Below are 22172 nucleotides of genomic sequence, written 5' to 3'. Positions count from 1 at the left end.
AATGTAGTATATTGGAGCAATTTCAAATCACAAGCATCAGCTTAAATGACTGCAATACTAGCATGTATGTGTCTTTACAAAGCAAGGTAATAAGGTATAGAAAGAAAATAGAAAATATTTCATTAAATTATATTTTATTAAAGTCCAATTTAGGACTCGACTCATCATTGCCGTTAGAATGCTCCATTGTAATTTATGTTAACTTTCTTTTCAAGCAGAAGAAGATATTGTAAAATCTAAACTTTGGACAAAAAAACAATATTCACTATGTTAATTAAATAAACTATGCAAGGTAACTGCTACTTTGACCAAGATCAGGAATATACACCGATTTACCTTCATCTGTTGTAACTGGGTCTCCTTGGCCGTCCGGGGAGACTGGCGGCCAGTCCTGAGACTCACTTTCTCCTCCAGTGTTTTCAGCCATTCGTCCACTTGCTGGAACTTCCGTTCCATCAGCCTCAACTTGTTGACTACATTATTGAAATGAGTCCGGGTCTCGGACAGTCTCTGCTGGTAAGCCTGCCAGTCCTGCCGGAGGGACTCCAAGGCCCGATCCTCCGTCTGGGGGATGCCCGATGGTATCACCTCCTCTCTGGTGTGCAGCACTGAGTTCAAGAGCGCCTGCCCCTCTGCGCAGCGGACCTGCAGCTCCTGCGGGGGACAGGGGTGGCTGTCACAGCTCACTCATGGTCTACCTCCTGCAGGTCATCATGTCTCACCTAAGTCAGCTGGGCCATCCTGAACTTTTCACTTTAGAGAACAATGATTTTATTCTGTCTTGTATAAAACAACATGTACTGAACACTGAATACTATTTCCCAAGTCAAGAGAAAGGTTTGCAAGTATTTCCTATGAAAAGGATCACCTCCCCCCCCCCACACACACACACAATACACACACACAGTAGTATGTGTCTCAGTCGTCTTAGAAACAGTTTCTGAAATCTGACTTTTCAGTCTTTAGGCAAAAGTATCTGGGATTATAGAGCAAAAGTTTAAAAAAATAACACAGACCTTGTATGGCTAATAACCTGTTTAAAGAGCCTAAAGCTTCTTGCTTTGGCATCGAATGAAATCAGGGCTACATTTGTGGTTGAGACAGGAACAATGGACCCTTTTTATCTGAAGAAGGGCACTTTACCAAAGCCACGCTCCAGAGACTGTGTGGGCCAAGGAAAGTTGGCAGAGAGGGAATAGGGCATAGAAACCTGGGAGGCTGAATTCTCTTTCCTACCTGCCAACCCAGTGCTCCCAGCTGCAAATACTCTTCTTCCACCAAAGCATATGCCCCAGAGCAGGAGTCAGGAAACTTTTTGGCTGAGAGAGCCATGAACGCCACATATTTTAAAATGTAATTCCATGAGAGCCATACAATGACCCGTGTACATTACACATTATCCAATAAAAATTTGGTGTTGTCCCGGAGGACAGCTGTGATTGGCTCCAGCCACCCGCAACCATGAACATGAGCGGTAGGAAATGAATGGATTGTAATACATGAGAATGTTTTATATTTTTAACATTATTTTTTTTTATTAAAGATTTGTCTGCGAGCCAGATGCAGCCATCAAAAGAGCCACATCTGGTTCATAAGCCATAGGTTCCCGACCCCTGCCCCAGAGGTTTACCTGACCAGCTCAGTATGAACCAAGTCTTGGAGAGTATAAGGTATAACTTAGAGAAAGAAAACTCCTATCTTTAAAGATATTGGCAAAAGTATTATATACTTGCATTTCTTTTGTTAAAATAACTGACGCAGATAATTGATCTGAACGACTAAACTTGAAAAGATCCAAGATGGAACCCGCCAATGTGTTAAAGGTCCTAACATCTTTAGTCAAAATACGGTATTACAAAAATATTTAGTATTAGTTCAAACCATTTGAAATTGCTGATACGGGATTATTTTTACCTACAAAATAGCAATTTCATGTGGTACAAACTAATGGATACATTTTTCTTCAGCTACAACTTCACCTCAAGATTGGTATGAGTATGTAAGTGGAAGGGAGCAATACAGATGGTAAAACATCAAACAAAACAGCTACCAACAGAAATTTTATTCCAAAGTTCTTAAAACTTTTTAAAAGGTAATTTTGTGCTTTTAAGCTCCTTTAATTGCAGAGTCGGCCGACTGCTCCCGTACAGGGCTGGACAGTATATGTTCTGGGCTTTGTGGGCCTCCCGTCTCTGCTGCAGCCGCTGACTCTAAGGTGCAATGATGCTCCGTAATGAATGGGCGTGGCTGAGTGCCAATAAAACTTTATTCTAAACACAGGCATTGTGGCTCAGGACTGCTGTTTTCTGATCCTTGCCCTCAGTGATTAATCTTCCCAGTACAGCCCCCTTCCTACTGTTTATGACTACTATTATCATACAAATCATCACTGTGGTATATGTCCCATATTTTAAGTTTTTATTCTGGAAAGGAAAAAAAAAATACAGTTCAAATAGTTTAAAAGTCTATATATCCTAACAGCCTTCAGCTGACACAAAACAATTTGTGAGTGAGGTCTGCACTGCCGGCTGGTCCCCATGCCACTGGGTGTGTTGTGGGACATCAAGATCCCGGAGACCGTCACCCCAATTCTCTATCTTTTCTTATCTCCTTTTTAACATCTGTGATGACTTGAAATGAGACAGTGTAAGAATTAACGCATGGAGTTAGGTTTGGGCCACCTTACTATTGACCAAAAAGAAACATTTTCTTCCGACCTGAACAAGAGAAACATCTGCTGGTGACGAGGAGCTCCCTGGCCCCGTTCCCACACAGAAGCCTAGAGAGCTGAGCAGCTGCTTGCCCAGGGTGTCCAGACAGAAGTGCTGAGACGGGCTATTTAGCAAAAACCAAGTCGACTCTACTAAAACAAATCACGACAGCAGAACCTGGCAGACCAGAGTTTCCTGCTGCTTTAAAACAGAATGGATGAGATCGTTCAATAAATTCATGAAATGATGACCCTTCCCACTTCTACTATATATTTATTTCATGAACGAAGCATCATTTAAATCGGATCCCTACCCACCCCCACCCTCGTCTCATGTAATCCTTTCCCACAAACAACCCAGTGGAGAAAACTGAGTCCAAGAAGTTCTCTCTTACCTGAGGTCACTCAATGTCAGGTCCCACCAAGATAGATTCCAAACTTCCTAACTTCAGCGAGTGCTCCTACACACTCCCTGAAACATACTGACGTAGCCAGGAATCTGATATGCCAGTGAGACCCATCTCAGTCCTGGCCTTTTCCACGTGTGTAAGCTGTCGGTACATCCTGCCTAAGCCTGAACCAATTCTGAGGATGGCTGAAAGTATGCCAGCAAGTTTCAACCCAGCTGATGGGACATGGAATTGTCTCATTGGCCTTGGTGACTCCTTCTTGAGACATCTCCCAACCCCTACCTATCTCTCTAGGTAAGATTAAAGGCCTCTCTGATGCTCCCATAGGGTCCCTTGCATTAGTTTATTATTGTCCTTATCACATTGTTTGTAATGATCTACCAATGAGTCAGCATTTCTCACTAGATTACTGTTCTTTGAAGGCAGCAGTAATAGTTTAATAATCTTTACCTGCAGTAGCTAGCCAAGTATCTATACTGTATTAGGTATTCCATAAGTGCTGAGTGAGTAAATAAGTAAAGTGGTTAGGACCCCTTTCCAAGTGGGTCTGCCATCTCCCCCTGAGTTGCTGCCTGTTGCCTTGGCAACCACACTTTTCAAGCTCCCCTAAGGCCTTCTTCTAGGACTCTGGCCTTGGACCTGTGTCCTTAGTGATGGTGCCACCAGTTTGACTTTTTTTTTTTTTTTTGTATTTTTCTGAAGCTAGAAACGGGGGGAGACAGTCAGACAGACTCCCGCATGCGCCCGACCGGGATCCACCCAGCACGCCCACCAGGGGGGCAACGCTCTGCCCACCAGGGGGCGATGCTCTTCCCCTCCGGGGCGTCGCTCTGTCGCGACCAGAGCCACTCTAGCGCCTGGGGCAGAGGCCAAGGAGCCATCCCCAGCGCCCAGGCCATCTTTGCTCCAATGGAGCCTCGGCTGCGGGAGGGGAAGAGAGAGACAGAGAGGAAAGCGCGGCGGAGGGGTGGAGAAGCAAATGGGCGCTTCTCCTGTGTGCCCTGGCCGGGAATCGAACCCGGGACCCTTGCACACCAGGCCGACGCTCTACCACTGAGCCAACCAGCCAGGCCCAGTTTGACTTTAAGAGGTACTACATTCTATTGACTCTGGCTGCTGTGTCTCATATCTAATTAAATAACTTAAGGAGTAATGGACAGGTGGGCCAGTTACCACCATAAATTAGACCACTAGGCATTAGTGTCAGTGGCCACTGTCATAGGTGGATAGATTTCTCAAGCCCCAGCCTTGCTGGGTTTAAATTACCTACTAAATGATCTCAACTAATATATACTACTGCAGTTCCTAGATCAGACTTTATGAGGGTTTCATGTTAACATCTCATCGCTTAAAAGAATAAGTCCATAACTCAGATTGAAAAGTCCTTCGCATTAAGATAGAACAAACTTTACCTGGAGGTCGCGCAGTGATGTTTCATGAGTCTGAGTGTCGCCCTCCAGAACTGAGTGTCGCTGGAGCTTTTCCTGTTCCTGTTCCAGCCACACCTCAAATGCCTTGAGGTCTCTCTGGTACTCCTGGTGCAGGCGAACCAGTTTCTCAGACTTCGTTACTGCTTCCTGTTGTTCGCATGTAAGGTAAAGAAGATGGGAATACAATGCTACATGCAGTTTCAATGAAACAGCAGAACTCTCGGTTGGAATTTTAGAGAAGCACGATTATTAAATCACTGGGCTATAGTAGTTTACTAGAAGAATAACGGTTCAAGATTTGTGTAAAAGTATTTAAAAAAAAATCTCAGGGTTAAAAAAGCTTTAAAGATCATTTTGTTGAATTAACTTCCTGATCTCTTATGAAGTACATCATCAACATGCCAAAAAAAAAAAAGAGAACTTCACTTGTTATAAAAATACATTTTTGCTTATGAAGAAAACTGAAATTCTTACATACCGCTCACAAAAACTAGGGGATATTTCAAAATGAATGTGAAGCAATAAAATATCCCCTCATTTTTATGAGCAGTATATTATACCTTAATTAAGGCTCGGGACTCACAGTGGATATATTTTCCCATGGATTTTGTCTAATAAATTAGGATGTGCTTGGAAAAGTTACTGTCATTCTATTTGTGAGGCCTGAATGGGGAGTTGATGATATGGATGCAGATTTCTTTCTTTTAGAAAACTCTCCGGACCAGCCACACTAAGGCATGTATACATCTTTATTGTAACGCTATCTGAAATCTTTCCTAAAGTGGTGAACTGCTAGGTACCTTTAGCTGAGAAACATTTTCTCTCGGTAACTTCCATGTACTAACATCACTGAAAGACTTTGGTTTTGCCAGTGGTTTATGTAAAGTGTTAACATTTATGTTGCTATTGGCTATATTGTTTTCTCCTCTCTGCTTTCACAGATCTGCCATGTTCAAAAATAAATGGGTCTTTGGGCCAGCACAGACCCACACAGTCGCACCTCGGTAAGTGAGTCCACGCGGGACACGGCGTCCGTACCTTGGCCCTCTCCTGGACAGCCCTGTATCGTTCCTGCAGCTCCTGGAATTCCACCTGGGTGACGTAGTGCTCCGTCATGCCAGCCCCTTTGATCTCAATGGTTTCCAGCAGGCTGCTGTGACTCAGCACTTCTTCATTTAATAACTAGAGAACATTTAAAAAAATAATAAAAGAGTTACCACATGTACCATCCTATCAATAATACAGGTCATTATTAAGATATTCTAACTATATAGTTGACAAGTGATCTGAGGTTATCTATTTATCGATAGATAAATAGCTGGATAGAGAGAGAGGTAGGTAGGTAGATAGATAGATCCACTTATAGTCATACATGAGTGTCTGTGTGTAGTTTATTGTTGGAATACTACTATCAATAAAAAAGATTTAGGAATATATCCCCAATATGTATCTATGCATCTGTCTACTTATTTTAAAACTTTTACAGTCTGACCAGGCGGTGGCACAGTAGATAAAGTGTCGGACTGGGATGCTGAGGACCCAGGTTCGAGACCCTGAGGTCACCAACTTGAGCGTGGGCTCATCTGGTTTAAGCAAAGCCCACCAGCTTGGACCCAAGGTTGCTGGCTCGAGCAAGGGGTTACTTGGTCTGCTGTAGTCCCACGGTCAAGGCACATATGAGAAAGCAATCAATGAACAACTAAGGTGTCACAAAGAAAAACTAATGATTGATGCTTCTCATCTCTCTCCGTTCCTGTCTGTCTGTCCCTATCTATCCCTCTCTCTGACTCTCTCTCTGTCTCTGTTAAAAAAAAATACAAAAAAACCTTTTACATGTAGGCCCTGGATGGTTGGCTCAGTGATATAGAATGTTGGCCTGGCATGTGGATGTTCTGGGTTCAATTCCTGGTCAGGGGAAGCACCCATCTGCTTCTCCACCCCTCCCCCTCTTGCTTTTCTCTCTTTCTATCTTCCCCTTCTGTAGCCATGGCTCAATTATAGCAAGTTGGCCCCAGGCGCTGAGAATGGCTCCATGGCCTCTGCCTCAGACTCTACGAAGACCTTGGTTGTTGAACAACAAAGCAATGCCCCAGATGGGCAGAGCATCACCCCCTAATGGGTGGTCGGGGTGCATGTGGGAATCTGTCTCTCTGATTCCTCTTCTCTCACTGAATAATAAAAAAAAAAACACCTTTCATGTAGTACTGTACTAATATAAGGATTATGAAAAATGCACAAAAGTAGAAATACAAAAGGATATGATAAAAAAGAAAGCATTTTTACTTCCTAATGATGAGTAGGTTAAAGATACTATGTTGCCAAACTTTAAAAGATTTGTATCACAAAACACGGGTCACTGAGGTTCTCCTGGAAGAGAAAATTTTCACTCACGTAATAAAATAGTCACAAACAAAAGCCTAGTTTCAGAAGCTATGTGAAATTCTGGTACCAGCCCCAAACAGTTTTCTTCTGTGTAAAGCCCTATCTTATCGCCCAGGCAATCACAGTTTTGCACGACTGTGTTATTCTGGAGGAGCCCGTGCGAGAACAACCGGAATGTGAGAGGGGCTCCCACCTTGGCTTTCTCCAGAGCGGCGGTTTTCTCCCGCAGTTCCGTGTACTGCCTCTCGGATTCATTCAGGCTGCCTTCCACACTGTCCATCCAGCCGGAAAACTGTCGGACGTCATCCTGGTAACTTGTCCACTTAGAGAGCGCTCCTTCGAGTTGACTGAAAGGTATTTGAAAAGACAACAGTCTATGCCGACAAGCCTTGTCAAGACAAGAAGTCCGTCTTGTCATTGTGCCCGCCCTGTCCCTCCATCCGCAGGAAGTGCACGTGTACATCAGGACGGGGTGGGCTTGGGGTGACCCGGATGGCCAGGGCTTATCCAATCAGGGACCCTGGCAGGCTCAGCCTCAGGAAGCCAGGAACAGTTAAGTCCCGGACAGCAGGCAGAGAGTGGGACCAGGTATCAAATCTAGTCGGCAGGGAGGTCACACGAGGCATTGGGAGGAGCTTTGGGGCTGTGGTTTCCAACCTTTTTACCCTTGGGGACCGGTGCATGGAAAAGATTTATTTTGGGGACCACTAAGGTAGACGTCACCCTGAGCATAAGAGAATTCGACTAAGATCATTGGGTCTATAATCTGAATATAACCCTAGGGCGGTTAACTCTTTCATGGACAGGCACGAAGTTTCTGGTAGACCCGTCCACGGTCTGGTGGTTGGAAAACACTGCTCTAGGCCTAGGGCACAAAGGGGAGAGATCCCCCCACACCGATCAATCGAGGGTTTCTTGAGCCAAGCAAGACTGGGCAGGGAGAAAGTCAGTACTTAACTGCATCCACGTGAGCAAGACGCTCAGCGAAGAGGAAAAAACGAATTAATAAAAGGGGGTTAGGAAGGCCCAAGCAAGAACAAGCATGAACTATCTTACCTGAGGTTTAAAATCAGAGAATTACAGTGGAAAAAAGGGTAACATTTCCTGAAAGGATCTAATTGCTAAAACCTGATTATTTCTCTTACAGATAAATTGAATACTTCCTTCTCTCAAGACGAAGGCTTATTTTTAACTCCCTTGGTCATTGGTGCCTCACTTATGGCCATGCTCTGGGTGCCCTCTGGGCCTGAGGGCATGCTCCGGGTCCTGTGTCCTCTCAGCTTCAGGGCAGCGGAGGCAGGAAGGGCCAGGGATTGCTGCCCCTCGGGGCAGCCTTCAGCAACTGCCCTCTTGATTCCTGGAAGTCTAGTGACAAATCCTCCAGCCACAGCTGCCTGACTCCCGGGAAGGGGGAGGTGACCCCGAGACACGTGTTCTACGCTGGCTCCCGGCCTTGCCCGCAGGGTTCAATCCCAACTGCCAAGGGCTCTTAGTCAGCTGCCTGCCCTTCCTCATCTCTCCTGCGCACTCCAGACTGGCGTTTCCTGGGGCCATGTCCCAAGGAAACTACTTGGCTTTAACTAATACATCTTTACCTGATAAAACATCGGCCTATCCTTTGTTTTTAAGCAGTGAAAGCGACAAGCTAAACCCGTAGTTGTATTAAACAAGGCACAGTATAACAAGTAACCTGAACGCAAGATTGTACTTGCCAGTTTCTTTGTTCTAGAAAGAAAAAAGAAAGGGGAGGGTGAGAGAAATCAGGGGAGAAAGAGACAGAGAGAGAGAGAGAGAGAGAGAGAGAGCGAGCACACCCCCGGGAACAAGAACAGTGTGCTATGGAATGATCATAATGATCTTCCAGCAATGGCTTTGCAGTAGTGGGCGTTGATATCTCTTACCTTTTGCAACGGATCCCTGCAGACAGAAGGGAAGCCCACAGGTCCTTGACACTCTGCAGCTGCTGCTGAAGGGCAGGGATGCCTTCTGGAGAGGTGTTCTGGAGGACAGATTCCCCTCTGGTCACTATCATTTTCATCTGGATCTCTTTCTCCTGTTTCACCGATAACAGAGCCTGGAAAAGCAAATACGGAAGTCCTTTGTCACTTGCGTGTTTAACATTCCTGGCTTTAAATATCTCCGAGTCCTGAAGGTTGTAGAATGATATGCAAATGTGTTGGGCCTTGGCTTTCTCGGGCTTATCAGGTGAAAAGTGAAAGAGTCACCTGGTGGTGATTCAGTAACCAAGGACCTGTCACCCGCTGGTTGGTCTCCAAGGGGCCCTGGCTTTGCCATCTCAACTCTTCTCTGAACAATCCCTTCTTTCCGATGAAGTTTTATTTATTATACTGGTTTTTAAGAAGAGAAAAATAGACTACAGTAGAATTCATGAATTCTCAAAAGTCACAAGATGGAGAACTTTCTCAAGCTTAAGGCCTCTGGGCCAACAAAGAAAGACATGTAATATTTTTAAATATGTTAATTTATATATTGCAATTTCTTCATAGGCACTCATCTCTTTCTATTTGAGAAGGAAGTTTGAATCACAGTTACAGAACGGGGCTATCACCTCGCAGGTGAAGCTCATCTCTGTCCCTAACCTGGACCCAGCCAACCGTGACAGACTCAGCTGCTGTGCTCACGGCCATTGGTTTTTGCTACAGCAAGAAGGGACTGCTGGCAATCTCTCAGACACCATGCCATTCGTTTATTCTGGCTTTTCCTCACATGGCATCCTTCTCAAGTGTCAGGCTATTTGAGAAACTGGTGTTGACTCTCACTGTCATCCCTCCTGCACGGTTCCACTCTGTCTATAACCACAAGTAGAACCCCAGGTGCTGCTATTCTCCTCTGTGCCTCAGCCTCCAGCATCTGACAATGACATCCTTCAGGACAAAGGTTATATTTTATTCATTTTTGAAGCTTTGGTATAAGACAGAGTGACATCTGACCAGGCGGTGGCACAGTGGAGAGAGAGACGGTCTGGGATTCAGAGGACTAAGGTTTGAAACCCCAAGGTCACTGGCTTGAGCATGGGCTCATCCTGCTTGAGTGCAGGATTGCTGACTTGAGCCCAAAGGTCACTGGCTTGAAGCCCAAGGTCTCTGGCTTGAGTAAGGGGTCACTGGCTTGGCTGGAGCCCCCCAGTAAAAGCACATATGAAAAAGCAATCAATGAGCAACTAAGGTGCTGCAACGAAGAATTGATGCTTCTCATCTCTCTCTCTCTTCCTGGCTGTCTGTCCCAACTGTCCCTCTCTCTGTCTCTCTGTCTCTTGTCTCTCTTGCTTAAAAAAAAAAAAAAAAAAAAAAAAAAAGGAAAGGTAGAGTGATGACAATCTCCTAGAAGATACCCAGTATATAAATGAGAGACAAATGAGTAAAGAATTATTGTTTTACCATCAATGGAAACGAGAACTAACACATTGAAATGGGAGAATTAGCTAAATGATCTACAGTAGGCAAGTCAATCAAACAGGATGAAAAATGTCCTGCCCCATAAAATGATTCATCGAAATATTTTCTCAGAACAAATGTGTCAGCGATGTGATTTGAAACTGGCCTCTTAACCAGCTATCAAGCAAATAACCACATCTGGGTTTTTATTTTATTGCGTGAAGCATTTATGTGTGAACCTGTTCCCACTACCCAGGAGAGCTCAGGCTTGCCCGCCCTGGGCAAACAGAGCGCTCTGAGACTTCCTGGACCGAGCGTGTGACAGAACACCCCCAGGGAGCTGAGACTTGGGACATTTTGAGAAAAACAGATTCCGCTGGAGAGAGATATTTTTGCGGAGATGCAGACCTCGAGCTTGAGCATCCTGCTGTCCAGCACGCTCTTGTCGGAGGCCGGGTGGCAGTAGGAGTCCAGCATGTGGACCGCGTCCGTCATCCAGTCTTGCAGCTCTTTGACTCCAAGCGAGAACTGATTGTGCTCTGCAACAAGTCTATCCAGTCTCGACACCTTCTCCTGGAAATGACAGACACGGGTTTCCAGCCGTCCGTTCCACAGAGACCTCACAGCCCGAAGCCGATCCCACTGTGAAGCTAACGTGTGGATAAAATAACCACCATCGGCCACAGGTTCCTACACAGCAGAGGTACGATGCACTAATTTATGAGATGTGGGAACTCTTTCTAAATAGTAGAAATGTGAGGATCACAGGGTCAAAAAGCAGACAAAAAAATGACCACAATCACAATTTACTGGCTCTCAACTTAGCTGTGATCTTTCTTCATGGCTGTTGTGACATTGTTTTTTAAGAATCGGAAAAAAATTTCTTCCTACTGCCTTGCCTGGAGACCAAGCAAAGCAGTTTTTAGCTTTCACATAATCACATTGATCTCAACTCATACCACATGGTCTACATTGTTGGCAAGAGTTCTAAAAACTAATTATCTGAGATTTTGCAACAGCACTAAATTTTAAAAGTTGGGACCATAAATATGATTTTTGTTTATTAATCACAATTCATCTCCAACACAGAAATTTATGAATGTGGTTTTACTGCTCTTAAAGAATTCAAATATCTATTGAAATTTGGTATCTAAATAAAGACAAAGGAATAGAAAGATGTCCTTAATTAACTCTAATTTTATGTGCCAAGTTTTGTAAGGACAAAAATAGTAACTTATTCACAGGAAAAGCAGTTGTGTAACCATAGTCTGTTTACTGGAAGTCTACGCTAGTGTGACTGTGTCAATGATGGTTTATTGAGGATCCAAATTAGCAAATCAGAAGAAAGTCCACATTAAAACAGGGGATGCCAAATTAAAGGAAAGACGACATTACAGTAGGAACCCTACATTCTAAGATTTGAAATGCAAAAGACAAATATAGGGAACAAATGTCACAGCCACATAAAGCTTAAAGTAGGCTTGCCCCACTAAGTTCAAGATCTGTCTGTGTCATAGAGCTGGGCGCTCTAAATGATCTAGAGTGGGATCCCAGTTCATTGTTTCTCAGCCGTTAGAAAAGTAATTTAATCAGTTAAACATATCATTGTTAGTTTTGAGCTCTGCTTTGTTGATTGAACAGAAAATCTCAATCAATACATCCTTGACTACTATGTAATGGATACAAAGAATTTAGACAAATTAAAAAAAAAAACACAACAATCCCAAACTCATTTTATTTAGTCCATGAAAATTTAAGCTGCTTTGAATTTATGTTTTTCTAAAGTAATTTAATCTGAGTTCCCTGAAGCCCCAAACTGAATTTCGCCTTATGTTTACTCAATGAGTTTTCAAAATAAAAGCTCAGGAGAACATGCCAATTCAGTACAAAGGGGGATATTTTGTGCAATCCTAGGGAGTGGAAGTCTCTTCAGTCTTCGAGACCTCCCTCTCGCTGTCTGGACAACCGCACTGAGATGACACAGCACAGATCACAGACCGGACTGCAAGGCTGGGCACAGACTTACACGCCTCATTCCTGACCTGGGCTCGCCAGCTGATCTCCTGCACACCCCCCCTCCCCAGACGCCAGGTCCGTGCCTCGGACCCACACTCACACACAGCACTTAGCGGGCGTTACCTTGGTTAAATTGCTTAGCGCTAGATACTGAGCGGACAGCTGCGACACTCTGTGCACAAAGCTCCTGCTGGCAGCTTGTCCTTCCCACAGCTGCTGAGCCTTCTCCTTGAGCCTGCGGAGCTGAGGCTCGTAGCACTTTATTTCCTCAAGGACAGACTGAAAAGCACAAGCAAGTTACGAGTGAGAGGCTGGGGAAAGCACATCGCCGACGATGAAGCTCTGGCCCAAAGGACGTCAACGCCGGTGAGCCGTACAGGTGCCCCGAGGGCCTGATTATTTCCAAGCTACACACAGTCTAGACTACTGGACAAAAACAAGTCCACCTCAAAGGAAAAGCCGGAACACACAAGATCTGCCAGAATGAGGGAAAGGGCACATGGATCATCTGACAGCGGGGTGCGCAGCGGGCACCTGGGCACACGGAGGCACACGGATAGGGGCGCAGGCGGGGGCACGCGGGCCCAGGGTCCTGTCACCTGGAGCTTCTGCTGCTCCCTCCGCTTGGCCGGCAGGTCATACAGGCGGCCGCTGCTGCTCTGCACCAGCCTCTCGGTCTTGCTCAGCCAGTCCTGCAGAGGCTCGGCGCTGACCTCGAAGTCCTTCATCTGGATCTTCAGGTTCTGCGAGGTTTCAGAGAAAATCAGGCACACAGACAACTTCTCATAGCAAGTGCCAGGTCTTTCACTGAGCAAGCAATCCGGCCCTACTGTCCCCGGCCCCTTCCTTCCCTGTTCCCAGTGTCTGGAACACTGGACCCTTTCTCTTGGCGCCTGTATCGCTTATTTTTTAAACAGACTTTAAGAGCTTTTTATTGCCTACTTTTTAGAAACTGAATCTTCTCTAATTATCCACCACTCAGACGTAACACCCACTTCTCCCACATGTGTCGTTTCCACCGGTTGCCATGTCCTTTATCACAGAGTGGGCTGGTCTGGCCTGAAGCACACAAGCCTGGTCCGAGGCACACGCTCCTGGTCCGAGGCACACGCGCACACACGCCTGGCGTTAGGCACATGCACTTGGCCCAAGGCACATACACCTGGCCCAAGGCACACGCGCCTGGTCTGAGGCACACGCGCCTGGTCTGTCACACACACGCCTGGTCTGAGGCACACGCGCCTGGTCTGAGGCACACGCGCCTGGTCTGTTACACACATGCCTGGCCTGAGACACACACGCCTGGCCTGAGACACACGCGCCTGGCCTGAAGCACACACGCCTGGTCCGAGGCACATGCTCCTGGTCCGAGGCACACGCTCCTGGCCCGAGGCACATGCGCACACACGCTTGGCGTTAGGCACATGCACTTGGCCCGAGGCACATACACCTGGCCCAAGACACACACGCCTGGTCTGAGGCACACGCGCCTGGTCTGTCACACTCACGCCTGGTCTGTCACACACGCGCCTGGTCTGTCACACACGCGCCTGGTCTGAGTCACACGCGCCTGGTCTGAGGCACACGTGCCTGGTCTGTCACACACATGCCTGGTCTGTCACACACGCGCCTGGTCTGTCGCACACACGCCTGGTCTGAGGCACACGTGCCTGGTCTGTCACACACACGCCTGGTCTGTCACACACGCGCCTGGTCTGTCGCACACACGCCTGGTCTGAGGCACACGCGCCTAGTCTGTCGCACACGCGCCTGGTCTGTCGCACACGCGCCTGGTCTGAGTCACACGCGCCTGGTCTGAGGCACACACGCCTGGTCTGTCGCACACGCGCCTGGTCTGTCGCACACGCGCCTGGTCTGAGGCACACGTGCCTGGTCTGAGGCACACGCGCCTGGTCTGAGGCACACGCGCCTGGTCTGTCACACACACGCCTGGTCTGAGGCACACGCGCCTGGTCTGAGGCACACGCGCCTGGTCTGAGGCACACGTGCCTGGTCTGTCACACACATGCCTGGCCCGAGGCACACGCTCCTGGCCCGAGGCACACGCGCACACGCGCCTGGCGTTAGGCACACACACTTGGCCCGAGGCACATACACCTGGCCCAAGGCATACACGCCTGTCACACACGCGCCTGGTCTGTCACACACACGCCTGGTCTGAGGCACACGTGCCTGGTCTGAGGCACACGCGCCTGGTCTGTCACACACACGCCTGGTCTGAGGCACACGTGCCTGGTCTGAGGCACACGCGCCTGGTCTGTCACACACATGCCTGGCCCAAGGCACACACGCCTGGTCTGAGGCACATGCGCCTGGTCTGTCACACACGCGCCTGGTCTGAGGCACACATGCCTGGTCTGAGGCACACGCGCCTGGTCTGTCACACACGCGCCTGGTCTGAGGCACACACGCCTGGTCTGAGGCACACGCGCCTGGTCTGTCGCACACACGCCTGGTCTGAGGCACACACGCCTGGTCTGAGGCACACACGCCTGGTCTGTCACACACACGCCTGGTCTGAGGCACACGTGCCTGGTCTGTCACACACGTGCCTGGTCTGAGGCACACACGCCTGCTCTGAGGCACACACGCCTGGTCTGAGGCACACGCGTCTGGTCCCCACAACTAAGTCACAGCTCCAGGAGGAGAGTGCCGGGCACTTCCTGGAACACACTGTTGTGGAAATACAAATAATCATTAGCCAACCCAAATCGCATGTGGTTTACATGCTTACTAAGCTTTTAATAAATCATTTGTTTATTCTGATACACAAAGATATAGGAAATATCAAGTAGTGGTCTGTGTTTATCACACAAGGAAGCTGTAACTGCTTCTGTAGATACGCTGTAGGCACTGGTAGCTGTTTAGCTGTAGGTCATCAAGTTTTATATGGTGCTCATTCATTTTAGCGAAGCTGTCTCTCTCCGCTGTCTATTAGTTATAAAAGTGCTAAAGTGAATTTGAAATCTATGCCACTATGTTGTTACCAACTAAAGGCTTTTAAATTAATTAGAGCTGTAGGCAGTCTTGCCAAAGAGCAAGTCCAAAAAGGTGAGATGAAAAATCGAAGTAGTGAGGACTGCAGGGGCTGGTGGGTGAACAGCTCGGGGACCCATCTGTGTCTGACCCAGGGTGCCTACAGTGTGGGGACACGCGTGTCTGCCACAGTCACCTCTCAGGGAGATGGGCAGCTAGGGGGAAGCCCTGGAAAACTAACAGTGCTTCACAAATGTAAGATACTAAGAAAGCTCTGGAGTATTCTACTCAAATTTAAGCTTCATGAGAGTAGAAAGTTTGTTCTGTATTAGTCTCAACTGCATCCCCAGAGCCTAGAATAGTTCTTGGCAAATGGAAGGTTTTCAAAAAATATCTATTTAATAACTAAAGCAGGCATCGGGAACCTTTTTGGCTGAGAGAGCCATGAACGCCACATATTTTAAAATGTAATTCTATGAGAGCCGTACAATGACCCGTGTACGTTACACATAATCCAATAAAAATTTTCTGTTGTCAAGGAGGACAGCTGTGATTGGCTCCAGCCAACCGCAACCATTAACATGAGCTGTAGGAAATGAATGGATTGTAATACATGAGAATGTTTTATATTTTTAACGTTATTATTATTTTTTATTAAAGATTTGTCTGCCAGCCAGATGCAGTCATCAAAAGAGCCACATCTGGCTCACGAGCCATAGGTTCCCGACCTCTGAACTAAAGAAATCAATAAATTCAAGATGTTTCCATCTCCCCATTACTGTGGTCCCGCAGGGCCACTAATGGGCAAAATAAGGACCATGATCAGCAATTTCATTCGACGGGACTGCACAGCAGATTATTAGAGGCCTAGTCAGAAATGTCATACAAAAAAAAAAAAGTGGGTTCTTACTCTAAGGGGCAAAATCACAGGGTCTGAGTGAGGGGCCTGAGGAACAAGACCAAAGATAGCTTTACATTAAGTCGGTCAACTCCCAAAGTCCCTCATACAGTTCCTATAATACGGAGGGTGTGCATTCTGTTTGCTTTTCCAATTGTTTCTCCCATGGCTTCGGTGACCACCCACAAACTCCTATATTAAGAGACTGTATTTCTAAAACACTACAAGCCAGAGTGCCTGGCTTTGAACTATGTCTAGGCACTGCACAGTGACTATGACTCCCTATTAAACAGAGGACGCCTGCCAGGAAAGACCAGCCACCGTCCCAAAGGAAAGCCGCAGTGCTCTTGCACCGAGGAAGCACACATTTTCTCTTTCTAGTATTAATTTCCTATTATTATTTTTTTCTATCCCCCATGAATATGGCCATAATTAAATTAAGTATCTATTTTGCCAGGAAGTGTTGTTTTAAAAGGAAAAAAATAATAATTTTTATGTCTCTAAATTTTCCTTTAAGAGAAGAGTTGGTACACAAAACAGATGGTTTTATAAAACAAAAGTAATTGCACTGTGGTAATAATTATGTTATAACAAATTCAACTTAGGTTGTCTCTGGATAAAATAAAATTGTTATAAACATTGTAACGCCTAAAATATACAACTTGATATTTGTATGAGTTATAATATGCCTTCTCAGCCATAGCATTTTGTAGCCTTACAGAGATATTTCTATTCACTCACCAAGAACAACTTCCAAAATTAAGGGATTTCAAATCAAAGATTAAGTGATACGCTTAAAATTAAAACCAGTTGTTTTTTATGGTCTATGACAATAGGCCCTACTCTGCAAGAAACTGCCTAATTCCTCAGTGTGGCTCATACTGCTAGCATCACACTGTTTCCTGGAATTACCTAGTTATTCATTTATATTCAGAGAGGGGTGACTGACATCATTGACAAGGGCACTCAGACATATGGAGAGTGTGGCTTAACTAAGACACCACAAACAACCATCAACATAGGAAGTGTCCACGAAGTTGCTTATATTATACCTCTAGGGTGGATTCCTTCTGGTGAAGGTTTGAATGAAAATTTTTCCAGTCTTCTTTTGCATTTGCCATTTTGGCTTGGATACCATTAGCTTTCTCTTTGGTCAACAGAGTACACAAAAGTTCCCCTTTAGAAAGCATCGTGTTTAGTTTGTATTGTCCATTTTCACTTTCTGATGAAAATTCCTATAAAGAAAAATGTAAGAGTAGGCATAGTAAAATGCTCTCGGCTTTAAACACATTGATTTTTTATTTCTTTCTCAAAACCACAGAGAAGGAACAAACAATTTTTATTGTATATATAAAGTGACTAAGACTCTTTTATCATATCTGCACATTGGGAATAATAATCTTATGTACCTGATGTGGTTACCACAAAAATTAAATGAAAAATTCCACTTAGAATGCTCAGGCACAATGTCACATAGAAAGAGCTTTTATTATATCCTAAATCCCTACTAATATACATATATATATATAATATATATAAAAGCATGCATTTATACAAATGGATTAGTTTCTTGTCAAGTACACAGTCATTTCACCCAAAGGTTTATTTGAAATTTTTCTTAAGCAAAATTTTAATATGCTTCTACAATGATCTAGAGGCACTTTTAAAATTCATTTAATCTCCATTAATAGGATTAATAACATTCTTACCTGTATTTTCTGAAGACTTGTCGAAACTTCGCTAATATTTTGAGGTATATCAAAACACTTGGCGGTAGTGATTTTTGCATTAACCAACCACTGCTGGAAATCCTTGAAGGCTCTTCGAAATCTTTGCTGTAGAATCTGCTCTTTATTCTGACAGCCCTTGGATGCTTGCAAACAAAGACTAAAACCATGGTTGGAAGCATTTAATAGAAGGAAAAAAAAATGATTTAAAAAATATTAAAATACCATGTGATAGAATCAACAACTCTTAGAGTATGCACTCGTGTCATTTAGTCATGTACCTAATGATTAAATGATATTAATATTGAAATCCCATCTTAAAATATACAAACCTTTTAGCCTCTTACTTGTATGAAAAGATTTCAAATACCAGTAAGTTTCGTGCTCACCAGTTATATTCTTTAATCAAGGCAGAAACTTTTCCACTGTATGTACTCAGGTCTCTGGAAAATCGACACAGCTCATTCAGCTGAGACTTGAGATCCTCTGTCTTAGGCTCTGCTTTTTGTAGAGCTTCCAGTGTCTCCTATTCAGAAATAACAAGACAGAGGGTAAGCATTGAAACTAGGTAACTTCCACATCTTCATACTGTAAATACATAGATCACAGTATAAACTATTAGTGATGGAAGGACCAACATATACATTCAGTAAAGACATGAGGCATATTCCCCATGGCAAATAATATCACGTGGCTAATTTGTGTCTCTTCCCGGTCACGGACAGGCACTCTGGCATGAAATGTTGCCAAGAAGTCAAATGATCGAGTGGTCAAATAACTTAAAGTGGGGTGAGAAAAAGAAAAGAGAAAAAAGCATAAATTGTCTAAAAGCAGTCTGACCAGGACATCAAAAGATATGAATACTGTTTAAAATTAAAGAGAAACTATTTCAAAGCAAAGCAACACTTATTTTGGTACATAAATATAGCAATTGATTTTGCATAGTATATAAAATTATTTTAAGAAATTCTTATAATCCACAGGTCTGATTTAAGCAGTAATTCACTTCACAGTTTCATTCTCACAGTCATCAAATATTTCCGAGATGTTTATCACGTGCGAATCATTTTGCTGAATTCTGGAAACCACACCACCAACATGGCTAAGGGCATGATTCTTGTATTTGAAGAGCTCACAGTTTAATGGATCAGAGAGGCATGTGAATAATCACAGTACTGTGAATATCAAATCCAAATATAAAATCTTGAGACTTAACAACTACACCTCTGAAATCCAGACCATGGGCCACAGAGTTTCACAAAGTATTGTCACACAAGGAGCAAATGACATCATGAGTGCCAAACACACAATTTCTGGCACACTGATATACTTTATAAGTACAAGCAGTAGGTAAACAACTCCCAAATATTTAAATGAGATTGTATGGATAATGGTATCACCAAGGTAAATAATAATAATAATAATAACAACAATAATTAAAGAAGAGGGACAAGAAAATGAGTAATCTGAGAGCTACTGCTGTTACTATTTTTATTCTCAGAGATATTTATCGTGAGGCGGCCTAGATTTGTAGGGAAAACCACGCCTCTCAACAAACCAGGTCTGTGTGGCATTCTTCATCCTAGTAAATGACACCACTGTCCTTCCAACTAATCTAAATCAGAAAACTAAGCATCAGCACAGCCTTGCCTGTTTCCCTTCTCACTCTAGGCAAGAGCGAATGAGCTCTGGTCTGTTCTGTGTTTCAGAGAACTCCTTTAATCAGCTACCTTTGCCCCTTGACTATCACAGACCCATTTACATCTTTGTCATTTCGCTCTAGAACAGCACAAGATCCTCTTCATTTGAGTCCAGTTCCCTAGTCTTCTCTCCTGATGTTTCCTGGTTCCTCAGTACTTCTGTACCCTGGTGTCATTCCTCCACCGAACAGATCGGGTCAATCTGTAACCATACCTCAAGACTCAGCTCCAACCACGACTCCCCTAAGGATTGTCTGCCCTCCTTCCCAGCTCTTCGGGGCTTCTCACTGAGAACACACCGCTCCTCTTGACACTCATCACTACCGAGTGCTCCCACTGGTTTTGAACTTGTTGGCCTTCCCACCTGCACCGTGGCTCTGAGCAGAGGGATGGTGCTCTCTTAGCTTTAAACTTCTTTACTTAGCTCAGTGTGGGGCTAGAGCCATCGAAAACATTTTTATTTACAAAATTAATAAATAAGACTTAGAAAGTTTCTCCCCGAGACTCCAAATGCTAGACTAGTAACTACTATTTTACATTATATTCAATCTTTTATTTTAAAAAGGCCATTATAAGAACCAAAGAAACTTACCACACACTAAAGAAGTAAATAAAACACCCCAGAGATTCAAATGAGTCATTTATACATGAGGTGCTATCAAAAATGAAAAGCTTTGACCAATATTTTACATTAACATTTTTTTCTCCAATTTCATTATAAATTAAAGCTTATTATTAGAATCTTTAATTATAGAAATGCCAGGTTATGTACTCATGTTTCAGTTAAATCCTGGAGTGCATTTCCCCCCCCCTGAACCTTATGCAGGTTAAAAAAATTGTTAAATTTCCAACACTAATAATCGCCCATGGATATTAAGAGATACAGGTGTTGCAAAAACAGTAAACAAGATATTTTTTGTGACAAGATTTTAAACAGTCTATAGATAATAATCCATTTTTATTATTTCAAAGATTTCTTGAGAACCATCATTTAACTGCAGAAGAGAAAGTCAATACTTGTGAAGGCTCATGATTATGATGATGATTGCTAACAATGTCGAGTCCTTCCTAACAGCAAAACAAAGCCACAAGAGCCCTAGCAAACTCATTATTCTGAAAACGTTCCTATGCTTTCATTGTAACAAGAGTATTATTTCTATCTTTTAAAAGTTGAAAAATTGCTCTCAGCTTCACTGAGATATGATTGACACAGAACATTGTCTGAGTTTAAGCTGTGCAACGTCTTGATTTAGTACATTTATATATTGTGAAATGATGTCCACCGTAGCATTAGCTAAGACCTTTATCCCATCACAGAATTATCATTTCTCTTTTTTATTGTCCCCACTTTTCAATAAAAATATCATTATTAGAATAAGAGTAAATCTGAGTGTTTAGAGGTGATGTAGTAATTGTCATCAAAACCATGAGCCCTGGAGTCAAACCTGGAAATAGATCAAAGCAGGGGGCTATTGTGTTGGAGTTGTTTGTACTGTTAAAAACCTGTATTTACTTTTGTATTACCTTTCTGTGGACCTCGCCTACTATTTTCATTCATAGTATCAATATAAAAAAAAATAATGGTAGCTCAGAATAGTAATATGATTTAATATCACTAAATCTTTCTTTTTAAAATTTCCACTCTTATTAATGATTGGGAAAAGAAGGGAAACGAAGTAGAATCAAGACATTTTAACATATTTTTTTGATATCAGAGTGAATAATACTGACCGCGTGAAATAATCCCCAACTTCCTGTCCCTGTTTTACAGAACTGCTTTCTATACTTTATCCTAGTGTTTAAGCCTAAAGGACAAGAAAGGCATCAGGAAAAAAAAAAATATATATATATATATATATAGAACCTAGAGACATTATAAATAAAATAGCATAAAGAGATGATTATGAAGTTTTGCTTTGCGGAGTGCTATATTTTGCCCCAAATAACTGATTTAAAAACAAGACAATGTTGGAAATATTTATACTACATGAGTTTCTTACTGGCTAAAGCTATTTTGAAATGTTGATAACATAAATAGATACAGAGAAGTTTACTAAAATTTCCTTTTAAGGACATCCACGATTCAGAGCATTATTAAACAGCAAATAAAAAAAAATTTCTAAGATACCATTTCACAGTAAAGAAAGAAAGAGGATCTCAAGCTGCTGCCATTCTTCACTACCCCTTTCACGCTGTCTTCTCTCTCATTCTGAAAGAGCTGCCATTAGTTTTAAAAAAAAATGTCCGGAAGGCAACCCTCGAGTATGACACAGGAGTCCTGCGGACGGATGGGTTAATTCATGCACAGCTGCTAAAACCGCACACAGCAGAGCTAACCAGGGGGAAACAATTAGCTGTGCTTTAGGACCTTACCAAACATTTCTCTCAATGTTATAAATTCAATCATGTAACTGTTGAAAATAATTCCCTGGCAGGAAGACAGTTATGACTCTCCATCTATTTATGCCTCTACCCACAGGCCACTTCTCGGGCTCAATGGTTGAATA

General features: G+C 43.7%; 1 protein-coding gene across 2 annotated transcripts in view; it reads right to left on the bottom strand.

The window, feature by feature from the left end:
- The window catches only part of SYNE1 (spectrin repeat containing nuclear envelope protein 1), a 446717-nt gene that overhangs the window by 199640 nt on the left and 224905 nt on the right, over positions 1 to 22172 (bottom strand). For both annotated transcript variants that reach the window (XM_066372972.1, XM_066372973.1), the window contains 11 exons: positions 18355 to 18491; positions 17948 to 18125; positions 17291 to 17473; positions 12943 to 13086; positions 12467 to 12622; positions 10736 to 10900; positions 8834 to 9006; positions 7126 to 7279; positions 5589 to 5732; positions 4533 to 4697; positions 337 to 654 (listed from right to left, as the gene is read on the bottom strand). In XM_066372972.1, coding sequence (XP_066229069.1) covers positions 337 to 654; positions 4533 to 4697; positions 5589 to 5732; positions 7126 to 7279; positions 8834 to 9006; positions 10736 to 10900; positions 12467 to 12622; positions 12943 to 13086; positions 17291 to 17473; positions 17948 to 18125; positions 18355 to 18491 — 1917 coding nt within the window. The remainder of the gene's footprint in view (positions 1 to 336; positions 655 to 4532; positions 4698 to 5588; positions 5733 to 7125; positions 7280 to 8833; positions 9007 to 10735; positions 10901 to 12466; positions 12623 to 12942; positions 13087 to 17290; positions 17474 to 17947; positions 18126 to 18354; positions 18492 to 22172) is intronic.

This window comes from Saccopteryx leptura, chromosome 3, assembly GCF_036850995.1.
Source record: "Saccopteryx leptura isolate mSacLep1 chromosome 3, mSacLep1_pri_phased_curated, whole genome shotgun sequence".
Taxonomy (NCBI): domain Eukaryota; kingdom Metazoa; phylum Chordata; class Mammalia; order Chiroptera; family Emballonuridae; genus Saccopteryx; species Saccopteryx leptura.
The sequence above is the reverse complement of the archived record's forward strand: the minus strand, read 5'-3'. Positions and strand labels throughout refer to the sequence as shown.